Source organism: Lolium perenne, chromosome 4 (assembly GCF_019359855.2).
Source record: "Lolium perenne isolate Kyuss_39 chromosome 4, Kyuss_2.0, whole genome shotgun sequence".
NCBI classification, from domain to species: Eukaryota; Viridiplantae; Streptophyta; class Magnoliopsida; order Poales; family Poaceae; genus Lolium; species Lolium perenne.
Window position 1 is genome coordinate 404,253,873 of NC_067247.2, and position 27,806 is coordinate 404,281,678.

General features: G+C 52.7%; 2 protein-coding genes across 2 annotated transcripts; one reads left to right on the plus strand and one right to left on the minus strand.

The window, feature by feature from the left end:
• Positions 1-449: 449 nt before the first annotated feature.
• On the minus strand, positions 450-2,580 carry LOC127297449 (expansin-B3). Its single transcript, XM_051327752.2, has 3 exons — positions 2,002-2,580; positions 1,612-1,802; positions 450-991 (listed from the first exon to the last, which is right to left on the minus strand). The coding sequence occupies exons 1-3, from the start codon at positions 2,506-2,508 to the stop codon at positions 628-630; spliced, it is 1,062 nt and encodes a 353-aa protein (XP_051183712.1). The 5' UTR covers positions 2,509-2,580; the 3' UTR covers positions 450-627.
• A 9,925-nt stretch (positions 2,581-12,505) lies between these two features.
• LOC139830427 (uncharacterized) lies at positions 12,506-13,177 on the plus strand. The gene has a single exon (XM_071818427.1). The coding sequence runs from the start codon at positions 12,506-12,508 to the stop codon at positions 13,175-13,177; it is 672 nt and encodes a 223-aa protein (XP_071674528.1).
• The last annotated feature ends 14,629 nt before the right edge of the window (positions 13,178-27,806 follow it).

Consider the following 27,806-nt stretch of genomic DNA (forward strand, 5'->3'; position numbering starts at 1 on the left):
TTTCATAATGTGTCAATTTAACATCATATGTGTTAAAGTTGGATAATTAAGAAATATTGTAGCTAACTGGCAACGAAAACTAGAATTATCATTTTTAATGAACAGAGAGTGTAAGGTAGCGATAAAGACAAGTGGGTGGTAGAGCGGGGATATGTACATCATACTCGTGGACAGAGGTAAGCTACATGAGCTTGTTTAGATACATACAAAAATACATATATAGGCGTAAGATACCCGTCAAAGATTGCCGAAAACTTAGGCACGACCAAAACCCCGTCAGTGTAGATATTCATTACTAACAGGCCTCTTATCTGATGGGAACCACTGGCACCTCTATATAGGCCCTGGCTGAAATGTCGCTGATCAATTTCGTAGGCACCTTTAGCCATAATGATTTCCATACTAGTATATATATAGATATGGATGCTTCATTTTCGAAAATATAGATATGGATACGAAGACATATATAACCACAAGATACAAGTACACGATGGACCGACGACGACACGCACCGGACGTCACAAGCGACGTCTCACAGAGCCGGTACACACAAGCCCACACGCATCATCCTCACAAACATTATAATCTGGATGTATATATGGTCATCACAATCATCTAATTAATCAATCAGTCAAACTGGATGATGGAGCTGTAAATCTCGTTGGGTGCCCAGTCGGCGGGGATGACTTGGTCGGCGACGAGCGTCTTGCCGGACTCATTGGTGATGCGCAGCGAGAAGGGGCCCTGCAAGGGCCGTCGGGTGTCCATCCGCCAGATGGAACCCCACGACTCCTTCATAGGCACCCACTCCCCCGTCGGCGCCATCCCGTCCTCGGTTCCAGCGGAGGGGTCTGGCCGTGACTCCATGATGTCCACCTGGTCCACATCGCCGTCTCCATTCTCGTACTCCACCAGGATGGCCAGGTAGTACGGGTTCGACCCGTGCTGGACGTGGAACGTCACCGTGAGGCCAGGGTACTGGCACGGCACCCTGCACATTCATTCAGCAATGTACTATGTCAGTGAGTGTGCATGACGTGTCGTGTCGGAACACAGCTCGATCGCCATGGATAACAGGTAATCTCCTGTGTGTGGCAATGTGCTACGTTTCTCGATGTCACGAGCGGCGCCAGATACTACTAGCGACCAAGAACATCAAAAGCTACCGATATAAATGCCGACGCTGATGCCCGTTTGTTGCCTTGTGCTAATTGAGAAAAGAAAATGACACGTCGCATGGTACTAGAATCTTTTGTGGGGGGCATGCTGTGCCGTTTTAACCCGATCCTTGTCGTCGCCGTCGTTAAGAAAGTCGGTTGGCATGGCATGGCGCGATGACAAGGCAAAAACAATGGCAGTGATGGCGGTTATATTTCCCCATCTAGCTTTTGTTCTGTATCTCCCGCATGCAGAAGCGGCTGGGCGTCCGCAGGGTAAGCAACGGACGGTGGAGACGTAGCTAGCGATGGATCCAAGTCACGCATGCGTATGGTCGGTAGTGCAAGTCTGGCGAATATGGGGATAGGATGACGGCGACGGGGCATACAGTTAGGTGTTGTGGGTTTGTTGTTTGATCCAAGCTAGGTAGGTGTTGTGGATCTGTGGTACTACCTCTTGAACTGCATGTCGATGATGCCGGCGTGGCGGAGCTGGTCGTTCCGGCCCGGCACTGCCATGGCGCCGAAGGCGGTGCCGCTGAGGTCGAAGTGGTAGCGGGAGACCGGGTAGTAGTTCATGTCCGTGATGATCACCGTCTCCGGCACGCCGGAGCAGGCCGGGTGGTTCTGGGCCACGCACCGGATCTGCATTATATTTTTTCCCATTGTCAGAATGATCCAAGATCAGTTAGACGAATTATTACAAGCTGACGAGGAAACGACATGGATGTACATGCATGCTGCTCGTGACTAGCAACGGACATGAATTACTGCTGCTAATTTGGAAAGTTGGAACGTAGTAGGAGAGTACGTGCATGCATTGATTGATTAGTGGAGCACGTACCTGGTAGCAGGAACCGCATCCCTTGCCGTCCTTGAAGAGCGGCTCGTTGCCGCAGGAGGTCATGGCGGAGAAAGGCGGCAGGCTGACGTTCTTGAACCCGCAGGCGCCGCCGTCGTCGTCGGGGCCGGCGCCGGTGGGCGCTCCGTACCATGTCGCCCTGGCGTCCAGCCAGCCGCCGGTGTCGGCATTGGTGCCATTGGCGCTAGAATTGGCTGCCGGGGACGGAGGAGTAGGGGCCACGTAGGGCGGTGGGTTGGTGACGACCGGAGCAGGAGGAGTTGCCGGCGCGCATGGCGGTGGAGAAAGAGGAGGGGGCTGGACGTAGGGCGGCGGGTCGGTGACCGGGGAAGGCGTGGGATGAGGAGCGTGCGGCGGCGCGTGGGCGTGCGGGGGAGTGTGGTGGCTCTTGCTGCTGTGCTTGGCGGAGCAGCCAGGGCCGTGGGCGGCGAGGATGCAGAGGAGCAGAGCAGCCGCGACGGCAACGGAGGAAGAAGAGGAGGATGCCATGGCTAGCTAGCTGGGTGACTGAGTTGTGATGCCTGAATTGATGTCTCGATGATGTGCCGGAGGGCGGTGGGCAGTGGCCAATTTATAGTGCTGGAATCGGAGCGCTCGTGATGCATGGCATGATTGGTGGCCGACGGACGGAGAGCTAGGGTAGTGGACGACGACGGGCCGTGATTGTGAATGTGATTGCCGGCAGTGGCCAATTGGTTCACATGCGGATGGAGCGACTCGGCTCACAATCCAGCCGGATGGTCACGAGCACACCTTACAGCTAGCTACTATACATTCTATCTCTACAGTACACGCTAGTGTACTCTAGCGTTGCAAAACGTACGCTGCAGGTATTGTACAGGAGAGTTCGCCCCGCCAAGCCACGCGTGTACTTGCACTGCTGGCACTTCACTTGGGTACACGTAATCGAGACAACAGGCGCGCTCATCCAAGGCATCTGTCTCTTTATCCGTCTCTCCCCCTTGGCCCTGATTTTCCTTACACTGTGGTTGAGAAGTATAATGCGTAAGGTATACCAATACGGCTAGCACGTGTCATCTTATACTCCCAATCTATCTTTTATCTTTATATATACATCTATCTATATATACCTCACGAAGGTCATGCTAAAATTATAGAGATCAGTATTTTCCACACACTGCGGCTTCATGTAGTGCGGACCAAAGCTGTCACACCCCCTTCTCGTGGATCATCTTTTTCAGTTTTTAAAAAATGTAAAAAAATGATAGAAACATCAAAAAATTAAAATCTTTTAAGATGTCCATATGTTATGTAATCTAGTTATTATGAAAAATAAAAGGATATTTTTTTGAAAAAGCGTTATGTTTTTGTAAAATGGATCTGAATTTTACATACCACCCCATATGAAATGTTTTATATGAAAAAGCATCTATAGAAAAAGATACATCCCGGCCGTTTACCAATTTTTGTAGAATCATCCAAAATGAAAGGGAAAATAAAGATGTTGGACATTTTAGATGTCGCTGAAAAAAAATGGAAAAAAAAGTTAGCCGTGGTGGTACGCCACGGGTAAAAAACACTACACCGTGAGATTTCCCTCCTCCTTATAAGGTCCGTCAAAACGATAATGGAAAACAGAGGATCTTGAGTACTATTAGAAATTCAGAAGAATTTCGTAGAGAGGGACCATTAAGAAACTCGAAAAAGCTTGGATTCGATTACAGAAAGTCAAACTAGAAGTGAATGGGTATCGAATGAATGGATACTCTGATATAGAACAAGAAAAATGAAATTTGATTAATGCCACTTCTATTACTTTGGAACAATTAGAAAAGTCTGAAAATGAAAACCTTTATTTTGAAAAGTAAAGGGCAATGAATCAGGTCCGACAATGGGTTTTCCACTAGTTTCGCTATATCTCTCGCCCCTTCTTGCGCAGTCACTCACTTTTCATCCATCTCTTCCCGCAACTACTTTGGTTTCTAGGCCCGAGCGCCCACATCCGCACACCCCGCCGACGTTGCTGCCCTCCTTCTTCCTCTTCGTCCCTGCCCCTGCCTTGACCTCGCCGGCCTTGCCCCTGCCTCGACCTTGTCGGCTTTGCCCCTACACGACCTCGGTGACCTTCCCTGAACCTGTCGTCGCCTCTTCCTACACGTATGACAATGCGGAGCCGCCGCCAAGATGCAGAACAACCGTCGGCCGCCAAGAACAAAAATATTCGAACAATCGTAAAAAACACATATTTCAATGGATTTTGCTAAAAAAAAAATAGTACATTACTGCAAACTAAGATAATTCTTCAACCCCTGGATTTGGACATACTACCAAGTCCCACACCTGTGAAAAGTAGAGTGTTGGCGGTGTGCACATTAGTTTTGGTTTACCACCTTGGTGTCTGTGACAAGTTCCCCGGATTCATTTTCATTATGGTACTGAGACCTGATGAATATATGTGCCTCCGAGTTGTGGTACTTGTCGAAGGGACCTGAGATTCAAATTGAACATCCTTCATGTACCACTTGTCTTCTTTCGGGGTAACCATGTCAATCGAGACGGTGGTTACCTATGTTCTACCCCCCGCATTTCCTTCCCCCACTCGGTTAGCTTCTTAGCTACAGCTAGCGCTTCATTGGCAAGAAAAACCTTCAAGTCATCTTCCCGTAATTGGCAGAAAGTGATGGTGGGTCTATTGGAACCGTTACCCTCACGGATCATCTCCCTTACCATACATTTAAAGCGCTGAAGGCTTTGCTGAACTTGCCGAGGGCGCATGTGTTCACAATATTTCCCATGAGATTCTGGTTGTTGTACTCTTCCAGGAACTTGTATCGTGTGTGCTGCCATGAGAAGAGTTGGACGCACAAATGTTGTTTGCTCTTATGTCGGATGTTCGTCTCGTTCAGACTGACGGTGTCTCGAAGGATTGCTACCAGTTGGAGACTGTACCCTTAGCGAGGTTTTTAGAGTGTGTAGGCAACCCAGTGCCAAGGTCCACCTCTGTGACTTCCGATTGGACGGTGTCGGTCATGGACGCCTATCCTTCCTTCTACACTTGGCTGCCACTAGTCTCTTCACCATCCCTGGTGGCTCCACTAGTAGTTGTATCGTCCCCTTCACCATCCCTCCTCCATCTCATTGTCGATGCTGCCCTCATCATCATCATCATCGCTGCTCGTAGGTGATGGAATATCCGCGTCCCCATGGCTTGGTATCGACGGCCCTCCCTCGCCCTCATGTTGCGGCGCAAGGACGTACTCAGCGGCGGCGTTGCGGTTTCCGGTCGACGACATGGCTAGCACTAATTAAAGATGCAAGGTATTAGTAACCAAATATATCACAGAAAAATTCGACATGGGTAGCACTAACTAAAGATGATTTTTTGTTGACCATGTTTAAATCAGGCAAACGGCATGAAAGTTTCGGGAGGCGTTCTTACCATATCTGAGAAGATTCCCCAATCAGTTCAGAAATTTTGGAGAATATTTTCAGTTCACTGCAAAATGTGGGGAGTGATAGAGCAAAAACAAGAGGTCTTAAAATTCCTCTCATTTTCATATTTCTTGAAATAAACATGATGCTCTTTGTAGAAGAGTTATTGGAGATTGCACAACACCAATAGGGCCGGCTGCTCATGTATATATAGGCGGACACATGTACAATCACAGGTACAATCCTGAGAAAACACGGGGACCTATGCCTATACAATATGTTACTCAACACCCCCCCCCCCCCGGCAGTCGAAGGGTCGGCACCGACACATAGACTGGAGCGAAACTCAGGAAAAGTCGTGGATGACAATCCCTTTGTCATGATATCGGCAAACTGCTGAGACGTCGGTACGTGAAGAACTCGAACGCGACTGAGGGCAACTTGCTCACGAACAAAGTGGATGTCCAACTCGATGTGCTTGGTGCGCCGATGATGAACGGGGTTGGCGAAGAGGTAGACAGCCGACACGTTGTCGCAGAATACCACCATAGCCTTGTCAACAGGACAAGAGAGCTCGAAAAGAAGCTGACGAAGCCATGTGCACTCAGCCACAGCGTTAGCCACGGCGCGGTACTCAGCCTTAGCACTGGAGCGAGACACGGTGGGCTGCGTCTTGGAGGACCAAGAGACGAGCGACGAGCCGAGGTAGACGCAGTAGCCATTGGTGGAGCGGCGCGTATCCGGGCAACCCGCCCAGTCCGCGTCCGAGTAGGCGACAAGGTCAGTCGACGTCGAGGGCGAAGCATGCAACGACAAGCCGTAGCCCATGGTACCACATACATAGCGGAGAATCCGCTTCACCGCGGCCCAATGAGCATCCCGAGGAGCATGCATGTGCAAGCACACCTGCTGCACGGCGTACTGGAGCTCCGGTCGCGGCAGCGTCAAGTACTGAAGAGCACCGACGATGGAGCGGTAGAACGGCGCGTCGGACGCTACCGACCCATCACTGGCGGAAAGCTTGGCCTTCGTGTCGACAGGAGTAGGCGCAGTGTTGCAGTTAAGCATCCCTGCACGCTCGAGAAGCTCGTGGGCATACTTCCGCTGATGGAGGAAGAACCCGTCCGCACGCCGGACAACCTCGATGCCGAGGAAGTAGTGGAGCGGGCCAAGATCCTTCAACGCGAACTCAGCGCGAAGACGGTCGGTGAGCTGTCGAAGAAGACCAGCGGTGGAGGCCGTCAGGATGATGTCGTCGACGTACAGCAGTAGGTATGCCATGTCGTTGCCGGTCCGGAAGACGAACAGCGACGGATTGGAGCGCGTGCAGCGGAAGCCAAGCTGATGCAGGAAGCCGGCGATGCGCTGGTACCAGGCGCGGGGCGCCTGCTTCAGTCCATACAGGGACCGAGAGAGCAAGCACACATCATCGGGGCGCTCGGTGTCGACGAAGCCGATGGGCTGCTGACAGTACACCTGCTCCTGCAGATGGCCATGAAGGAAGGCGTTGGAGACGTCCATCTGATGCACCGGCCACGCGTGAGACGCGGTGAGGTGCAACACCGTGCGGATCGTGCCCGGTTTGACAACCGGGGCAAACGTATCCGTGAAGTCGACGCCAGCGCGCTGCCGAAAACCGCGCACAACCCAGCGCGCCTTGTAGCGCTCGAGAGTACCGTCGGAGCCGAGCTTGTGCTTGAAGACCCATTTGCCGGTGATGACGTTGGCGCGAGGGGGCCGGGGAACGAGCTCCCAGGTCCTATTGCGCTGCAGCGCGTCGTACTCTTCCTGCATGGCGGCGCGCCAATGCGGGTCGCGCAAGGCAGCGCGAGCCGAGGTGGGCACCGGCGAAGGAGCGGTCGCCGGGCCGGTCGCTGAGCCGGTCTGACCGGGCGGCAGGCCGGGTCGGCCGGCGGGGGCGGTCTGGCGGGCGGCCGGCCGGGGGCCGGTCTGACCGGGCGGCGGGCCGGGCGGCGCGCCGGGCTGGCCGGCCGGGGGCCGGTCGGGCCGGTTGGTGGGCCAGGTCGGCTGGTGAAAGGTCCGCCGCCGTCGTGCGGCAAGATGCTGTTGCCGCTGCCCGGAAGGCGACGCGGTACACGGAGACGCCGCACGTACGTGCGGTCGGCGGGGTAGCGTGTAGATGGCCGCCGCACGCCCGCACGGGTGCGGGTGAGCATGGGCTCGGGAGCCGCAGCGACGGGTGGTGAGGCGGGCGACGAGGAAGACGATGAAGAGGCGGCCGAAGGGGACGCCGCGAGCGATGGCGCCTCGAGCGTCGCGGGTGCGGGCGACGGGGGCGCCGTGGGCGCCTCGGGCGTCGCGGGTGCGGGCGATGGGGGCTCCGTGGACGCCGTGGATGCCGAGGGACCAGGCGGGGCCGGCGCAGAGGGGGCCGCCGCGGTCAGTCGGCGGCGCGCGGCCGAGAGAGGGCCAGCGGGCGCCGGGGGCTTCGTCGGAGGTGTCGCCATGAGTCCCTGCTGAAACGGAAAAACCAACTCGTCAAAGTACACGTGCCGGGAAGTGAGGACACGATGGGAGACCGGGTCGTAACAGCGGTAGCCCTTGGTGTTGGCGGGGTAGCCGAGAAACACACAAGGGAGAGAGCGCGGCGCAAGCTTATGCGCGGAAGTGGCAGCAGTGTTAGGATAACACCGGCAGCCGAAGATGCGAAGGTCGTCATAGACGGGTGGCACACCGTAGAGGAGGTGATGCGGCGTGTAGGACCAACGCACACGACACAGGCGGATGTTGACGAGGAGAGTCGTCGTGGCGCGGGCATCCGGCCAGAATCGCGAGGGCATGGAGGCGTGGAACAGAAGGGTGCGGACGCAGTCGTTGAGGGTATGAAGCATCCGTTCGGCACGGCCGTTCTGTGAAGAAGTGTATGGACACGTGAGGCGGAAGATGGCGCCGTGGGTGGCGAGAAGTGAGCGAATGGTGATGTTGTCGAACTCCTTGCCGTTGTCGGTTTGTAAGGCGTGGATGGGGCGACCGAACTGAGTGGAGACGAAGGCGAAGAAGGCAGTGAGGGTGGTGGCAACATCTGACTTACGGCGAAGGGGAAAAGTCCATACAAAATGCGAGTAATCGTCAAGAATCACAAGATAATAATTATAACCAGAATTACTCGGAACCGGCGAGGTCCAAACATCACTATGAATAAGTTGAAACGGAAAAGACGCGACTGTGGAGGTTGAACTAAATGGAAGGCGAACATGATTGCCTAGACGACATGCTTCACAAGGGTGGGCATCCGTTCTATTACAAGTAAAGGAGAAGCCTTGCATTATTTGACGCATAGTGGCGGAGCTAGGATGGCCAAGATGGGCGTGCCAAAGGTCGACACCGGTGGAGAGGGCGAGTGGGCGGCCGGTGGTGGTGGAGGCCGCGCCAACGGGGTAGAGATCGCCGGGGCTGTCACATCGGTGGAGGAGCATCCGGGTACGACCATCCTTGACAGAGAAACCAAAAGCGTCAAATTCCACAGTCACATGGTTATCACGACAGAAAGACTTAACGGAAACAAGATTTTTAATTAAGTCAGGAGAAACAAGAACGTTATGGAGAGAGAGAGGAGTGGAAGTGGAAGGAAAAGAAACGGAACTAGTGTGAGTAATAGGAAGAGCATGACCGTTGCCAACAATGATGCGAGAGGAAGTGGAAGCGGGTGTCGAAAATGAGAGGTTACCGGGGTGCGGAGCCATATGCGCGGAAGCGCCGGTGTCCATGAACCAGTCGCCACCGCCACCATACGCCCCAGCGGCGGGGCGCTCTGAAGGGCGGTCAGAAGCGCGGGATCCCACGGGGTCACACCCGGGGGGGCGGCGTAGGCCGGGCAGGCTGGGGCGCCGCGTAGAACGCCTGGTGGGAGGCAGGACGCGGCCCCATAATGCCCAGGTAGGGGGCGCACGGCACGGGCATGGAGTAGGCGTGAACAACCCCGGTCCACGGGTTTTGACCGGCAGTCCATGGCGGAGGGGCGGTGTACTGCGGGGGACGAGGCGCGGGGGTGGTGGCATTGGTGCCACCGTTGCCACCGCCACGGCGACGACGGCCACGGCGGCTACCGCCAGAAGGAGCCGGCTGCCCGGTCCAGGGGCCGGTCTGGCCGGCCTGGGCGCCGGCGTGGCCAGTCCAGGGGCCGGTCTGGCCGGCCTGGTGACCGGACTGGCCGGTCCACGGTCCGGTCTAACCGGGCGGCAGGCCGGCGTCGGGGAAACCCGGCGGCGGACCCATGGGACGAGGCGCATGGGCGCGGGAGTCTGGGCACCACGGGAGAAGCCAGCGGCAAAGGCGGTGTGGGCCGCCCGAGCCCGGAGGTGCTTGAGGCGGCGCTCCTCGAGGCGCAGGTAGGCCACGGCCTGCTCGAAGGTGGGCGTGGTGAGGAGCGTGAGGTTTGAGGCGGCGTTGCTAAGGTCCTCGCCGAGATCCGCCGACAGGGTAGAGAGCATGATCTTGTCATCGATCGGGAACTCCAAGTCACGGAGCTCGTCGGAGAGACTCTTCAGCTTGAGGGCGTAGTCGTCGGGAGACAAGTAGTTCTGGTGGGTGCCGAAGAACTCCTGCTGGAGGAAGGTGACCCACTAGATTTTGTTGTGGGTGAAGAGGCCGGTGATCTTAGCCCAGACCGTGTGGGCGGAGTCGCCGTCACGGACGACGGTGCGAAATATGTCGTTGGAGACGGTCTGGTAGAACCAGCGGATGATGGTGGCGTCGATGGAGAGCCACTTGGGGTCGTGCGACATGGCGAGGAGGTCGATGGTGTCGTCGACGTGATCGAGGAGATCAAACTCGCGAAAGAGCAACCCGAAGTACGTCTTCCACGGGAAAAAGTTGGCAGCGGTGGTGGAGAGCTTCAGCGGCACGCGCTCGGCGATGGGGATGTCGCGGATGGCGGCGACGGAGGGGCCGGCGAAGGGGTTGCCTCTGCCGGAGCCGGAGGAGTTGAAACCGGAGCCGGAGGAGTCAAACGCTCCATGGCGAAGTGGTGGTGGTGGTAGGAGGCGGAAGCGGCTAGGGTTAGGGTTGGGGTGGGGAGAGGCGGCGGTGGGAGATGGGGAGCCGGCGGCGCCCGGGGGTGGAGAGGGGCGGCGGCTAGGGTAGGGAGCGACGGCGCCCAAGGGAGAGAGGAGGGCGGCGGCTAGGGTTGGCCGGCGGCGCCAAGGGGAGAGGAGGGCGGCAGCTAGGTCAGGACCCGATGGGTCTCTGATAGCATGTAGAAGAGTTATTGGAGATTGCACAGCACCAATAGGGCCGGCTGCTCATGTATATATATGCGGACACATGTACAATTGCAGGTACAACCCTGAGATAACACGGGGACCTATGCCTATACAATATGTTACTCAACACTCTTGATCAGACACATTACATCTTCATTCCTGGTAAACAAACTTGGGATATCACATACGAAACCAAGAAAGGAAAGGTTTTTGTTTTTATTTCTTAGTCAACTGTAATTGATATCTATAAGTAAATATAACTACCATGATGTTTGTCAGATAATGTGTGAATATCTATATGGTGGTCGTAAATTCCGATGTTTAGGGCGTCTCCAGCGGCGCGACGCATTTTGGACGCCCAAATTGTCGGCGGGCGTTCATTTGCGTCGCCTGGCGGACGCGGAAATGGTTGTTCGTCCGATTGCGTCTAGAGTTGGCTCCAGCGGGGCTACGCATTTTCGGCGCAGGCCAGAATTCAAAAAAGATGAACTAGCGTCAACTTTGCACGAAATTACAGCCAAAATTGAGGGCTGAAACAAGTTCATCACACTTTCCAGCTGGTACGGCGCAAAGTGGAGTCCAAAAGGGGCACAACAAGTCCTGAAACAGCAGTAATAAAAAGTCCAAAAGGAGGACAAGGTGCTGGGAGCATGGCGCCGGCGATCAGGCGTCTCGCGCGCGGATTTCGGCGCGCCTCTTGATGAACCATGCCCTGGTGTCGTCGTCGACGCCGCTCAAGTCGGCAAGCATGATCCTTGTGTCTTCTGCACGCAATTTGGCCTTGGCGTCTGCCTTTTTGGCCTCGATGTCCAGCCTTTGTACATCGAGGACCTCCTTCGCGAGGTTCTGGTAGATGGCAGGTGCGGCCTCTTTTTCCAGACGCCTCTTTTCGTCCCTAGCAGCCATGACGACACGATTGTCGGCCATTATCTTCTCCATGCTCTGCGTGAACGCAATGGCCTGCGCCTCCCTGACAAGATCGGCCTTGGTAGCCTTATGGCCTCGTGGACGAGGTGGAAGGACTGGACGGCCTTGATCGTCGTCTTCGCCGTCGAGGGTAGGCCAAAAAGGACAAGGTTGTCCCATTCTTCACAGCTTCTTGGTAGGCCGCAAAGCTTATCATCCACTTGTTCTTGGTAGTATCATCCACTTGTTCTTGGTAGGCCAAAGCTCTGGACTGCTCGCGCCGGTCTAGTTTGCAATTTCGCGCGGGGGAATGGCCAGTGGCGGGAATAATATCGGCCTCCAGCCACTGAGGCGCGGGTCCTACGTCATTTTCGGCGGACACTCGGCGTGACCGCCGAGCGTCCGCGGAGACGCAAACGTGGCGCATATTTGGGCCAGTATTGCGTCTCCGCGAACGGCCCGATCACTTTGCGTCGCCCCGCTGGAGATGGCCCCAGACGCATTTCCGGTCACGGCGGACAAAAACGGTCGCTCAGCGACCGTTTGCGTCGCGCCGCTGGAGATGCCCTCAGGAACAATCATACATGACTTGTTCCGCACTAATGCAAATTCAAAGGCACCGTGTTCAATGTGAAACAATATGGAAACTCGTCAAATAAATACCAATAGAAGTGGACAATTGTAAAAGTAAAAAAATAAATGGGAGACATGTGATACACTTTGGATAGTTTAGATACCTACATATCTCTAGCTTTGTTTAGATTGATTCTATAACCGGTTTAGGTGTCTTGCTAATCAAGACAATATCCCACCTAACCTTTCCTTGTACGTTGTAAATCTTTGACATATATATATGGAGATGAAGCCACCCGTATGAGGTGTGCAATCCTTCCCAATCTCTTCCCTAGCCTCAAACTCTTTCATGGTATCAGAGCTACGATCCTAAATCGCACGTCGCTTCCGCAATGAGCTCATCTGCGCTGTCGGTCTCAACCGTAGCGGGCACCACCTCCGACACCGCGCCCAGCACCATGGCCGGCGCCTTCATCTCCACGCCGACGTCTGCCTCGTTGGCCGCCTCCATCAGCGTCAAGCTCTCGGGAGAGAACTATCTCTTCTGGCGCGCCCAAGTCGGCCCTTTCTTGAGGAGCCATCTCCTGATGGGGTACATGGATGGATCTAATCCGTGCCCCGTGGAGGAGATCACCATCACCACCGGCGAGACGACGACCCAGCAGGCTAATCCAGCCTTTGGGCGATGGGTGCAGACCGATCAGAGCATCCTCTCTGCCTTCGTGTCATCCATGACCGAGGGCGTGGTCGGCATGGTCCTTTTCACCAAGATTGCTCGCGAGGCGTGGGAGACGCTCGCCGGCGCCTTCGCCTCCACGTCGATCGCACGCTCGACCGGCATCCGCACCCAGATGGCCGATCTCAAGAAGAACAACATGTCGATCAATGTCTACTTCCACCGCATGAAGGCCCTTGCCGACACCTTGGCGTCCATCGGCCAACCTCTGAGGGACGAGGAATTCATCTCCTACCTCCTGGCCGGCCTCGACTCGGACTACGACGCCCTGTACGAGGTCATCAACACGCGCATGACGCCCATCTCCGTCCGCGACCTCTTTGCGTAGCTGCAGGCGACCGAGCATCGTCAAGCTGCGCGCTGCGCCGATCTGACGGCGAATCAGCACGCCGCGGCCTTTGGCGCCTTTGGTGGCGCCCCTGTCGCAGCCTATGTGCGTGCCGACCCCTATTGTGCACCGGCTCCCTCACCCTTCGCGCCCACTCAGATGAGGTCGGCGCCATCCACTTACTAAGGCGGCGGCAGCACAGGTGGTGCCCGCGACAACCGTGACCGTGACAGTCGCGACAACCGCGACAGCTGTGGTCGCGACGGGCGCTCTCGTCTTACGTGCCAACTCTGCGACACCGTGGGGCACATCGCCTCACGCTGCTACAAGCGGTTCAACCGCGACTTCCTCGGCATGGGCAATGACGGCCGCGACATCGAGAAACAGCTCGCCATGGCCATGGCGGCAACTGGCAATGGAGGTGGAGGAGGTGCCACCACATCATACCCGGTGGATCCAGCATGGTACGCTGATTCAGGCACCACCCACCATCTCACGCATGAGTTGGAGAAGCTAATCACCAAGGAACCTTACCGTGGCCAAGACCAAGTTCATTTCGCCAACGGCAAATGTATGAATATCCATAATATTGGTCACACATTGCTTCCTACTCCATCATCACAACCACTTAAACTCAATAGCATTCTTCATGTTCCTCATGTTACTCCTAATCTTCTTTCTATGAGTAGACTTACACATGATAATCATGTTTTCTTTGAACTTCACCCATATGATCTTTTTGTTAAGGACCGGGTCACGAGGGAAATTCTGCTTAGAGGCCGATGCCGTGGTGGTCTCTACCAAATTCATGCTCCTATCATCAAGCAAGCACTCAGCAGCATTCGCGTCTCCCATGATCAGTGGCATGCTGCTTAGGCCACCCTGCATCCCCCGTCATCAAGCATGTTCTCCATAAGCATGAGTTACCATTAGAGTCAAGTTCAAATAAATCCGTTTGTGAGCAAGGCAAAAGTCACCAATTGCCGTTTCCTTTATCAAACCGTGTAACCACAACTCCTTTAGAGCTTGTTTTCTCGGATGTGTGGGGCCCTGCCCAAACTTCTATTAGTGGTCATAAATTTTATGTGAGCTTTATTGATGCCTACAATCGCTTTACTTGGCTTTATCTACTCAAACATAAATCTGATGTCTACAATGTGTTTATTCAGTTTCAAAAGCATGTTGAGCGTCTCCTTGATCGGAAAATTATGCATGTACAAACAGATTGGGGCGGCGAGTATGAGAAACTCCACCCTTTCTTTCAGGGACTTGGCATATCACATCGAGTCTCTTGCCCCCATACACACCAACAAAACGGTACCGCTGAGCGCAAACATAGACACATTGTTGAAACCGGTGACGTGGGTATTACCCTTCGGGTAACCAGCCTTGCCCTATCCTATACAACCTAACTGGAGGCCCATGAAGGTACTCGATGTCAAGGCGGACCACTTGGATGGCGCATCAGAAGATTCCTTGGCGGACAAGACAAGGAAGGAGCTGAACAAGGAAAGTTTAGAACTAGGACTACTGTAAACCTAGTCGTACCCGGTTGGACCTCTTGAGACCTGGCCTCCTATATAAAGGCCAGGAGAGGGGCTGCCGAGGGACACGATCAATCATAGCAATCTTAGCCACCAGAGGTCTAGAGCTAGGTCGACGTAGAACTTAGCCTCTCGACGAGATCTCAGCCGAACCCTTCGGCACCCCATTGTAACCCAATATTCTCATAATCAAGAACAGACAGGCAGGACGTAAGGGTTTTACCTCATCGAGGGCCCCGAACCTGGGTAAATCGCTCTCCCCGCTTGCCTGTGAACCGATGTCTCGTGTCAGCCTACAGGATTCCATCAACCCTAAGCCCCAATCGGAGGGAATTGCCGAGGAGTACCCTCGACAATTGGCGCCGTCTGTGGGAAGCCTGTCGGCACAAGATCGGTCATCGGCAGATCCAGCCATGTCATCAGCAGTTTCATCGACGCCATCATCGCCAAGCCTAGGAAGCTCGATTCGATTCGGCTCCTACGAATTCACCCCACACAGCGACTCTTCTCGCTCGACCTTTTCCGATCTGCAAGGAAACATGGAGATGACCTTTGGCAGCGTCCACTACAACGTCAACTCGGAAGGAGTCCTTTGACTGCTAGAACCGCTCGCCTCCAGATCGGCAGGTCTAGGCATGTCGTCATAAGTCGACCTTTCAGCTGGTCTGACGGACTCAACGAACTCGCCTTCGCCATCAACTCCTCGTTTGACGTCTTCAATGTCGGTTGGATCCGATAATCCTGCATCCTCGGAGATGACCTCGTACTACTGCTTGAACTGCGATACCAAGCACGGGCTAGGATCAAGCGACACGCCGTTCATCTGCAACGCCCAGTATTCATCGGGAGAGGACAGTGTCGACAACATCGTCCAAGGTGCCACCCGGAAAGCGGCACACCACCAGGTTTATGTCGCCAACAACACAGGAAACACAAGGAACAGGGGAGATGGAGATCACACCCCCCGCTCCAGCAGACGAGCAAGTTTTGGAAACGGCGCCAGTAACAACAACAGTGATTACACCATCGCAGAGGAAGAGTGGGCAGCATCCAAGGCAGCTGTGCTTAACAACACACCGCTCCCCGCAGGAACCTCGGTTGGAACCCTCAACGCTTATCGCTCTATATTGGAGAAAAATCAGGAGCGCCTGTCGAAGGAGCAAGCCACCCTCGAGAGACGCCTATCCGCTGCAGACCAATCTAGTGAACGACGGAGGGGCTCGCGAGGAAGCGCCTCTCGAAGCACTCAAGGAGCAGGAAAGCACCAATCAAGGTTATCCAGGCTTTCGAAAGATGATGCCAGAGAAATAACGTCGAATCTGACCAAGTCTTTCATGACCACGGACACCGCGGGCATGCCACGGCCAAAAACCGTCGCGAGAGCAACTGCCAATCTCGCAGCATACCTCATCAATCAGCGCCCTGAAGGTTCTGTGGCCCAAGCCCATCGGGGTGCCCTAGAAAGTCTCGCAATATTATGAGACAACCTGGTCCCGCGGAAGGAAAAAACCACGTTACAGGCCAGCGGCTCAAAGCATCATGTGAGAGATGCTCGAGATGAAATCACCCAGAGCAGAATCGACAAAGCGAGGCAACGACGCGCCGCTAGGGAGGAATATGACAGTGATTTTTCGGATGAGAGCCAGGAGAACGATGGCAAGCTAAGGGGGGACGATTGCTTAAGCTACAAAATCCGCGAGGCGATGCCACCCAGAAAGTTCAAACCCACCCCTACTGACGCCGCCAAATACGATGGACAGCAGGAGCCGAGGTCCTGGATAGACGACTACTTGCAAACTGTGATTCTGCACAAAGGAAATCAGATAGCAGCAATGCAATGCTTGCAGCTTTACCTGAAGGACTCAGCACGAGCTTGGTTAAGAGGCCTGCCGAAGGGCTCCATCAAATCATGGGACGACCTAGTAGATGCTTTCATCGCCAATTTCGAAGCAACATACAAAAGGCCTGTCGGGATTGAGGAATTACGGCACTGCCAGCAAAAGCAGAAGGAATCAATGCGCGCATACATCGGGAGATTCACCAAACTCTTAAACGCTGCCGAAGATGTCTCTGTCGGCAGAGCAATCGATGCTTTCAGCGACGGCATCCGACGTGAAAGTTACATAGACGAACTCGGGCGCAAAAAGCCAAAAACTATAACCAAGTTAATGGAAATCGCCAACAGCTGGGCTGATGGCGAGGACAACGTACGAAGGCCGCAACAGCGCAGTGACGATGAAGACGACGACCAGCCGAAGCATGACTCGGGTGGACGAAGAGATCGCCATAAGAAAAGGAAAAACCGCAGTTACGATGATAGTAACCTGGTAGCTGCAGGATACTCTGATCGGCAGGACGATCGGTACGACGACAGACGAGACGATCGGCAGGACAGCAATCGAAATAACTCTGGAAACCACGGCAACTACAAACCACGACCACAGAGGACCCCCGAGTTGCCCTTGGCCGAACAGATAAACGCTCCTTGCTACTTGCACTCGTACGTCGACTCCAAGGACAACAAAACAAAGTCAAGCCACTTGCTCATAGACTGTAGGCAGTTCATTGAAATGCAGAAACTCATCCAACAGTAGCCACAGCCGCCACCACCCCCACCACAGCACCAGGTCCAGCAGGCTCAGCCTCACCAACCAAATGAGGCGTTTCCACCACCACGTGGGCAGATGAGCATGATCCACAGGACAGGTGTTCCAAGAAGAGAAATGAAGAAGCTCACCCGAGAAATCAATCTGGCAGAAAGTATCATGGCGAACATCCCTGAGTATGTCGAGTGGTCGTCTCAGAACATTACGTTCAGCCGAGCAGATCACCCGATGACCATACCAAAACCAGGACACGCTGCCTTAGTAGTCGAGGCGCAAATCGGGGGGTTCAAGATGAGCAAAGTCTTCATGGATGGTGGAAGTGGACTAAACCTGATATTCGTGAACACAATCAAGAGTATGGGTATCACCATGAGAATGCTAGAAGATACCGACACCTGTTTTCATGGGATTCTCCCCACGTCACCAGCGTACTCTCTTGGCAAAGTTTACCTGAACGTTGTCTTTGGCAAACCCGACAACTTCAGGAAGGAAAAGATCGAGTTTGAAGTCGTGAACTGGAAATCGCAGTACCACGCTATACTCGGAAGACCAGCTTATGCCAAGTTCATGGCTGTACCGCATTACGCATACCTCAAGCTAAAAATGCCTGGGAGCAACAGGACAAACATCACAGTCTATGGAAGTTTCTCACGCTCAGACAATTGTGATCGCGACTTTTAGAGGATTGCTGCGAAGTTTGGGTTAAAACAAGAAATCCTCGACCTCCCGTCCAAGTCATCGCCACGCGATAATAAGGAATAAAAACGCGTCAGGGAAACGAAAAAGAAGCCAGCCAACCTTGACCCAGAAGTTTCGGCAGCCAAACCTTCGGCAGTTGATGACACAGCAGTTCTAGGAGAAAGCAAGACACTGGCAGTCGCCGTCGAGACCCCTTCTGAAGTCAACAACGCGTCGAAAACCGCTAACGTGGTGGAAAAGTCGGAAGATAAGAAGAATTTCTTCCTTGCTTAGGCGGATGAATAGTATTTAGTCTTTCTTTTCTTTTCAACAGGGCCTCTCTTTTTTCTCCCTTAGTCCCGTGCTTACTTTATTAATGAAAACTTAAGTTTTGATTCCTTGAAAAGTATTGCAGTAATTCGGAGCACCCAAACCACATCATCGTAAAACTTTCTTACGCCCCTTGGCGAACGACGGTGCAACGTGGTACGCGGCAAAAGATCGTGCTCTGAAAAAGCCTCTGAAACTACGAGTGCTAAAGGATGCAAAATAAACAAGGACGTTAACCCTTCCCTCTGCTATAGATGCCTCTACGAGCGCCGTAAATAGCAAGAGTCTGGAAATTCATACAAAACAACCCACGTTCGATATTTTACTTATGGAAATATCAAAGAACAACGGGCTCATTGGCAGAGTTAATGCTTCCGATTTATTCGGGAGCTGCTGTCAGGACATACATCGGTTGAATGCAAAGTTGCACATACAACGGGTTTAGTAAGACCTACAACACGAGCTGATCACTCGAACAATTTGCTGACCAATGAATACACATACGCTTAAACGAGCAATTAAGATTTGCTCCTTCAAAATTTGCCAACGGCATCGACACGGTAAAAGTGCATATACATGCACCTACCGAAAAATACGTTTCAACTACGTAATCCAAACGCTTGGATGAAGTAGCCAAATTACCTATTTACAATAAGAACTTAACCCTGAATCACTCTTGCTGAGTTTCTCTTTCTTCAGGTACCTTCGAATCCTTTTCAAGCTTGTCGACAATTATATTGGCAGGCAACACTACCTTCGGGTACAGTGTCTCCAAATCACCAACCGCATTAGCAATAGTCAGCAGATTTGCCGAAGGATAACGCGCCAGGACGAGGGCAAGTGTAAATCTGGCCCCTGCAAAAACTTGAGCTCGCACCAAGTCTCGAATTTTCCTGGTGTTCCCAAACTCAGACATCAGAGTCAACAATGTAGGAGGGACCGCGTTCAAAGGGAACATCGTCCTCCAAATTACTCTCAGGGCTTTGTAGCACTTGTCGAAGAAGTGGTGGACCTGCTGGACCCGATCTTGGAACTGTGCGACAGCCGGAGCTTTCGAGTGCTCCCTCCAGAAAATCTCCTCGGCTGACGACAGCTGGGTTAATGCGTTCACGCGCTCATGGATCCGCTTGTTCTCTTCAGCACGGTTCAAAGCTATGACTAGCAAAGGAATCAACAGAAGATCAGACAATGCATTTTTGACAAAGAGTGACAAGCACAAGGAACAGGGAACTTACAGTTCAAACTTTCGGTGGCCTTATACAGTTCAGTAAGAGCGTAGCATTCTACGTCGGCTGCAATCTCGCTCTTCTTCTTGATAATGGCAGCCAAGGCATAGGCATTGCGCAGATACTTTTCCATCTACGCGATCCGATCCTTCATACGCTGGTGTTGACTGCCAAAACCCACCGGCGGGCAGCGGCCTGTCAACACGGTAGAGCCGGGAAGAGCCTAGAGCTGCGGCTGGCTGAGACCCCTCCGAGCGACGGCCCGCAATGCTCTTCTGGTCACACGCGGCGATGCGAAGTGCAAGGGCGTGCCACCTGACCTATACCTGGTCAGGAAGGTGATAGGGATGCCTCGCTTAGTTTCCTGCATGGCATACACGTAAACATTAAATACGAGCCTCGATCGGCTCTCAGGTTATCCTGTGAATCGGCTCAAAGAGCCGATCCACCCATGATTCGTACGGGGTGCACGAATATATGGTGATCCTGCTTGATCAAGATAAAGCTAATGAGATCTACGACGATTTAGGGTTTTCACCGCATAATCGGATCATCCTACTCCAGGTTGGGCCTCGCGGCCACGCACGGTGATCGTAAGGCGATCCTAAACAAGGCCTAAAAACCAACATGAAGTTGATCCTCGGAACATCATGTTTAGGACTTGCGAATGCCACCCTACATGCCGCTGGATCCTCCCCCCCTTTGTAAGGCCTAACTATTGCAGATATTAAACTAATCCTTGTAGAACAAGGAGCAATCGTAACGGATCAGATCTACTAAATAATGATCAAGCGGGGTGCCGCCCCCACACCTGAGACAGATGTGAGGGCGGCTAGACATGCAAGGGTTGCACTACGTAAACATGTTATACGAAGAGCTATGCTAACCCTAACACATCTATGATAACTACGTTGCTCGCCATCAAAGACGCTTCAGTACGAGCAACGCATGAATAACGTGGAGCTTGTGCTGCCTAGATCGCAAGATGCGATCTAGGCAGCATGTCGCTTACCTGGTAGAAACCCTCGAGACGAAGGAGTTGGCGATGCGCCGAGATTGGTTTGTTTTGGGTTGAACGTGAGTTGTTGTTTATTCCATAAACCCTAGATACATATTTATAGTCCAGGGGACTTTCTAACGTGGGAATATCCCCACCGTGTACGAGACAAACTCTAACTTTAAATCTAAGATATGATCTACTATAATTAAAGATACACGGGCAAACTAGCCCAAATTCTCCGTGCAAGGCCGCTTCAGAGATCTTCCACGTGTAGTCTTCCAAGCCCATCTCTCTTATGGCCCACCTCTGGATTTGTCCAAAATCTGGTGATAACACATGCCCCCCTGGTTTTGGAAATAATTTTTCCAAAATCATTATGCTTTCCTTCGTCGGGTCATGTCGTGGCAGAGCAGAGCTGTTGCAGTATCCGTTATCATTATGCCCTGTCTTCTCAGCTTCTCTGTAAAAAAAAATTTGTTTTTGTTTGGCCGATTTTTTCTCAATCGGCCCCCAAAGTTTCACTGCACACATGCTTACACATGTTTATCTGCACGTGTTCATCTGACTATATGCCCCCCGAGCCGACATCTGCCAAATGACTGTAGATATCGGCTTTCATGGTTAGACAGGGCACTGCACTTGCACGTCGGCCTCGCAAAGATTCATGCTGACTTTCATCTGCCGATGTGGCCGCCGCCCAGTGGATCGTTGCTGAACACAAGCAGAATATGTGCAGAGGATAATTTTGGCCGATTGCTGGAATCGGCCTCCACATTGCTTGTTCGATGAAGGTTTTGTAATGTCCCTCCATAAACTTTTTGGGGCCGATCACAAGGATCAGCCTCGCCTGGTTTGCCCATTGGCTTAATCTTGCTACTCGGTCAGGCTGGATAAAACCAACCCAACCTCTGACTTGATGCGCCTGCTGTCGTCCACCTTGAGTGCATCGTATAATCGTGGAGCACTAAGCTCCGTCGGCAAGACGAGCACCATGTTTGTGCCAGCCGATGTTTCATCATCGGCTTTCTTTTGCTTGGGACGCCACTCCATTCTCCGTGGTCGACCCTCTTCATCCAGGGCTCGCTGAACCTTTGCGGCCAGATCAGGCCGTGCCTTCCTTAGCGTATGCAGGTATAACCTTTCGGCTTCCTCCAGGCCGCGCAACCGCTGAACCCTGCGTTTTTGTGAACGGCTGAGTCCGTCAGGGCACCACCTTGGACGGTGATACCTGTCTTCTTCTTCTGGCCCCTCGTCTTCGGAATCCTCAAGATCTGCCCAACGAGGTGACTCAGCGCGTTTGCTTGGTGGCGGGAGAGGCCCTAAGCGCTCGAACACAGACACGTTGGCTGCCTCCTTCTTCTTCTTGTTGCATTCTGGGCAATTGCCGATTGTGGGCAATCGGCTCATTCCTGAATCCCAGCGATTAATACGAAGAAAGGGCAGTCCCAGTGTCTGGCGTTGTCATCTTGCTCCCTTCATTTTTCCGTGGCACGGCGCTCGTGCTCCTTCTCATCGCGATCATGCCGACGATGTCTTCTGGCTTCTCTAGCCAGACGATCTCCTTCATCATCATAGTTGGACCGTCGGCGTTGGTCGTACTGACTCACATATTTGTTGAGGAGGTGATCAGAGAGAGGTCGTTGATATCTTACATTCTTCACCTCTCCCTCTGTGACGTAGCGCTTGCCATCATGATGGAGCCGATCGCGTGGAGCGGCCTCCTCTGTGTCCTTGCTATGAGAGCAGCTGCCCTCATCTCCATCTTTGCCAGAGTGGTTCCCAGGTCCTACCATGTTGATGCTGAACGAGGGACCTGGCTGGCAACCCTCAGGGTAGATGACTTCTACCATGTTAACGGCGGGGAAGGGCTGGGTGTCGACCTTCATGGCGTACTGGTTGAAAATTAGACGCCCCTTCTCTATCGCCGCTTGGATGTGCTGACGCCACACCCTGCAGTCGTTGGTGGCATGGGAGAGCGAGTTGTGGAATTTGCAGTATGGCTTTCCGTTCAGCTCTTGCGCCGTGGGGAATTTGAGACCTTCAGGAATCGTCAACTGTTTCTCCTTGAGCAGGAGGTCAAAGATTTGTTCAGTCTTGGTCACGTCAAAATCAAATCCCCTCGGCGGCCCTGGTGGCTTTACCCATTTGCAGCATACAGGGGTTCCTCCCCGAGTCCACTCAGCCACTGCTACTTCTTGGTCTCCCGCAGGAACTTCGTCTTCCTCTGCATCGACCAGGACTACTGCACGCTTGAACTTGTCTTGGTACAGGTCCGGGTGGCGCTGTTCATATGCTGATAGTTTCTGAACCATGTGCGCCAGCGAGGGATAATCTGCTTGGGAGGCCATGTCCTTGAGCTGTGTTGCAAGGCCAGCTACCGCCAACTCGACTGCTTCCTTTTCAGTTATACGAACCGAATAACATCGGTTCCTAAGATTCCTGAAGCGCTGGATGTACTCTATCACCGTTTCTCCGCGCTTCTGACGTAGTTGTGCTAGATCGGCAATGCTAGACTCGGAAGCTTCTGAATGGTATTGCATATGGAACTGTTCTTCCAATTGCTTCCAAGACCGGATGGAGTTTGCTGGCAAAGAGGTGTACCATCCAAAAGCCGATCCCGTGAGGGACTGTGAAAAGAGCCTCACGCGTAGCTGATCCGACACTGAAGCCGGTCCTAGTTGCGCCAAATATCGGCCGACGTGCTCGATGGAGCTGGAGCCATCTGATCCACTGAATTTGGAGAAGTCAGGGAGCCGATATTTAGGTGGCAGCGGGATCATCTCGTACTCGTCGGGGTACGGCTTGGAATAGCCGATTGCCCTCCTTTTCGGCACCATGCCGAACTGGTCTCTTAGTATGGTACTGATCTGATCCGTCGTCTTGGCTGCAGGAGTTGCACTACGAAGATTCGCCGGGGTGGCGTACTTAGCCAGCCATGTTTGCTTTTCCAGCTCTGAGCCAAGCTGCAGGAGCTGGGCTCGGAGTTTCGTCGGGGTGGCGTACTTAGTTAGCCACGTGCGCTTCTCAAGCTACATTGCCGACGTTCCTCCTGTTTTCGCCGGAGCCCCTGATGTTGTGGCCTGGTTTGAGAGTGCCCAGTTGCCACAATCTGGCACATAAGTGCACGCGTATCCTTGAGGGATCTCCTTAGGCGCCTCCGCCAAGAACTGGTAGTCACTAGGGTCACCACCGATCTTGTAGACGACGAATGCCGGTGTAGCCGGCACTTCAGCTGGTGCTGCCAACGCATATGGCAGCGGTGGACGGGACTGGAGTGGCAACTCTCCTTGATGCGTCCCGAGAGCTGGTCCTGACGGCGAGTACTGGTGGCTCATGATCTCCTGGATCACGCGCAGAGCGACACGCTCCAACACGTTGACCAGGTTTTCAGAGTGGCGGTGTAGCGAGTGAGCCACCAAGTAGTTGATCTCCTGCCGCAGCCCCTGGTGCGTTCCTCCGACGGGCAGAGGTCTATCCCATCGAGTGCACCTTCTGGTGAGAATCCCTTCCATCTGATGCCATGGGAACGGGTTCTCTGAAAAGAGCCGATAAGGTCGGCTCCGAGGGTGGCCTTGATCTCGTTATATTTCTTCTTGAGCTCTTCAGGCAGCTCCTCGTAGGTGACTGGCGTGCCGTCCGCCATCTCAGATGTAGATGGCGATGTGGTTGATGTAGACGATTGTCCCACCGGGCGTGCCAGAATGTGTTGACTGCCAAAACCCACCGGCGGGCAGCGGCCTGTCAACACGGTAGAGCCGGGAAGAGCCTAGAGCTGCGGCTGGCTGAGACCCCTCCGAGCGACGGCCCGCAATGCTCTTCTGGTCACACGCGGCGATGCGAAGTGCAGGGGCGTGCCACCTGACCTATACCTGGTCGGGAAGGTGATGGGGATGCCTCGCTTAGTTTCTGCATGGCATACACGTAAACATTAAATACGAGCCTCGATCGGCTCTCGAGGTTATCTCGTGAATCGGCTCAAAGAGCCGATCCACCCATGATTCGTCCGGGGTGCACGAATATATGGTGATCCTGCTTGATCAAGATAAAGCTAATGAGATCTACGACGATTTAGGGTTTTCACCGCATAATCGGATCATCCTACTCCAGGTTGGGCCTCGCGGCCACGCACGGTGATCGTAAGCCGATCCTAAACAAGGCCTAAAAACCAACATGAAGTTGATCCTCGGAACATCCTGTTTAGGACTTGCGAACGCCACCCTACATGCCGCTGGATCCTCCCCCCCTTTGTAAGGCCTAACTATTGCAGATATTAAACTAATCCTTGTAGAACAAGGAGCAATCGTAACGGATCAGATCTACTAAATAATGATCAAGCGGGGTGCCGCCCCCACACCTGAGACAGATGTGAGGGCGGCTAGACATGCAAGGGTTGCACTACGTAAACATGTTATACGAAGAGCTATGCTAACCCTAACACATCTATGATAACTACGTTGCTCGCCATCAAAGACGCTTCAGTACGAGCAACGCATGAACAACGTGGAGCTTGTGCTGCCTAGATCGCAAGATGCGATCTAGGCAGCATGTCGCTTACCTGGTAGAAACCCTCGAGACGAAGGAGTTGGCGATGCGCCGAGATTGGTTTGTTTTGGGTTGAACGTGAGTTGTTGTTTATTCCATAAACCCTAGATACATATTTATAGTCCAGGGGACTTTCTAACGTGGGAATATCCCCACCGTGTACGAGACAAACTCTAACTTTAAATCTAAGATATGATCTACTATAATTAAAGATACACGGGCAAACTAGCCCAAATTCTCCATGCAAGGCCGCTTCAGAGATCTTCCACGTGTAGTCTTCCAAGCCCATCTCTCTTATGGCCCACCTCTGGATTTGTCCAAAATCTGGTGATAACAGCTGGATTCGATCATCTTAAGAAAGAGCACCCGAAGAATCATCGACAAATGCAGGCACTGGGAAAACCTGCAAAAACAGCGTCAGGAGTATGAAGAATCGTATCGCTTCAGCATTGAAAGTAACTCCCATCGGGAGAATGCAAGTAAACATGTCATAACAAGAGTGTACCAGCAACATTGCTAGCACAGAATTTATTACAACCACAAGTTTTGCGACAGAACATTGTTTCACATCAATTCAAAAACAAGTTTGTTACAAAAATCAAGGGGCTTGGGTCTGGGTCGATAAATTTGGGCCAGCCGATGTTTTCTTTGATGAAACCAGCTCAAGGAGCTGGCGTGCACACTTAAGAGCTGACGTTTTGAAGATGCTTAAATCAATGAACTGCCCATCTTGATCTTTCGGCAGCTCCCTAGACATCTTCTCAATATCGGCCTTGAAGCCATGACCCATCATAAGTTGGAAGGCTAGTAGGGCACCATAGGTACGCGAAGTATGTTTGATTACCTCGATAACCTCCTTGGTGTCGACTACAAAGGCATCGATCAGCTGCCCCAGAGTCCTGTCTTGACTAATCTTGGGGAAGATCATCGAGTGCATCCGCGCCATGGCACCTTTGCCCTTATCAAGAAGCTCCCGTGTAAGCTGGTGTGCGCTAAGAGTCATTGACACACTGTTGGCCAGAGAGTTGTTTGGAATTTGGGATTTCTATTTTCGTGCCCTCGGGTCGTTAGTTGTACTCAGTTTTCCCCAGCCCCTTAGATTTTCCTCAGTTTTCCCCAAGCCTATGTCTGAAACCCGCAAAAGGAGCTCAGACGGAAGGAATCCGTTTATTTGGACGTTCTGTGCTGACGTGTTGCGCCGTGTCGTCTGTGGGGCCGCGTCGTGTGGGGCCGCGTCGCGTGGGGCTGGTAGAAAGGGACCGCGTGGGACAGGACGAGAAGCGTTTGGTTGCACGTGAGCAGGAGCTGGGTTTTGTCTCTCTCGGCCCAAATTGGCATTTTTAAGAGCACCTTTTCCCCTCTTTCTCTCTCTGTCTTTTTCACCAAATTAGTATCAAATCTAGAGAAGCTTCTATTTCTGTCTTTCTTCAATATGGCAGCAAATCTAGTAGCAAATCTCTGGGGTTATTTATGCCTTTTGGCCCTCGTTTTTTGCCCAATATGGCAGCAAATCTAGAAGCTAGTATATGATAAATTCACAACAGCATAATCAGAAAACTAAGTATAATACATAAACTGCATACAGCAGCAAAAGCAGCCAATAACGTTGTTAATATTCACGAAAAACTAAGCTAAAAAATATACAAGACGCACGCAATGTATGGACAACAAGAAGATTAGGATACCCCAGGATGAATGAATTTGTTCTTCATTCCTCCTCATATATTTCTTCCTTTCTCCATTCGTGCATTACCCCAAGGAAATATTCATTGAACTCCTTCCGTCTGCAGTGTGAGGCCAATACATCCTCCAAACGGTATGGCTTGTGTTCATTTCTCATACCGTAGAGTCCTATTCTATCCACACGTAGTGGCCACTCATCCCAGGCCTTTGTATCATGAGAGTACTCTCTGATATAACCCAAATCCGTGTAGTAGATGCTGCCAGGTCGAAGTGTCGGGTACACTCTGGTGTCGACGGAGATACACCGGATATAATTCACGAAGAAGGCATTACTGCCAATGTTACTGACCGGATGGAGAGAGCAGCTCTGAGTGTCCACACGGTACACCAATGGTTTGCCCGCCAAAGCCTCGCTGACCAACAACACAAGCAGCAGATTACCATCCGACTTCACAAGGTAGAACTTCTGATGTCCAAGTTCTGGAAATGAAATTAGTGTCTCCATCTTGACAGTGCTCGCGCGCTGCTGCAACTGTACATTGGTGCACACTATTCTTCCGTTCTCAAAATTGTCCGCAGCTACTGCATACAGTTCACCATTGAACGGGGTAATGCAACGCAGACAATGGTTCTTGATCGAAAATCTTACTTCTCCCCAATCTTCATTTATATCCTTAGTTGGAGTGCTCTCATCGACCCAAACAATTTCCGGCGGGTAATGTGCAGCAACGAAGACCATAGTCGGGGATTTGATAACAGCGACTGATTTCAGAAAAACAGATGGCATCTGCGCCTCAAACATAGTGTTCGATTTCTTTGTGAGTGGGTTCAGAAGCCGTATCTTGTGTGGCGGGTTCTTCTGGGCAAGCACGATGATGCCACGGCAAAAGCCGACGAAGTAGTATCTAAAATATATTGATGAAGATAACATTCAGCACTAAGATGTTTAAGATTGAAAATAAAAAGGTAGATATGGAGGAATTTGAACCTTGTATGAACTTCCGATAGATCTATGGTGAC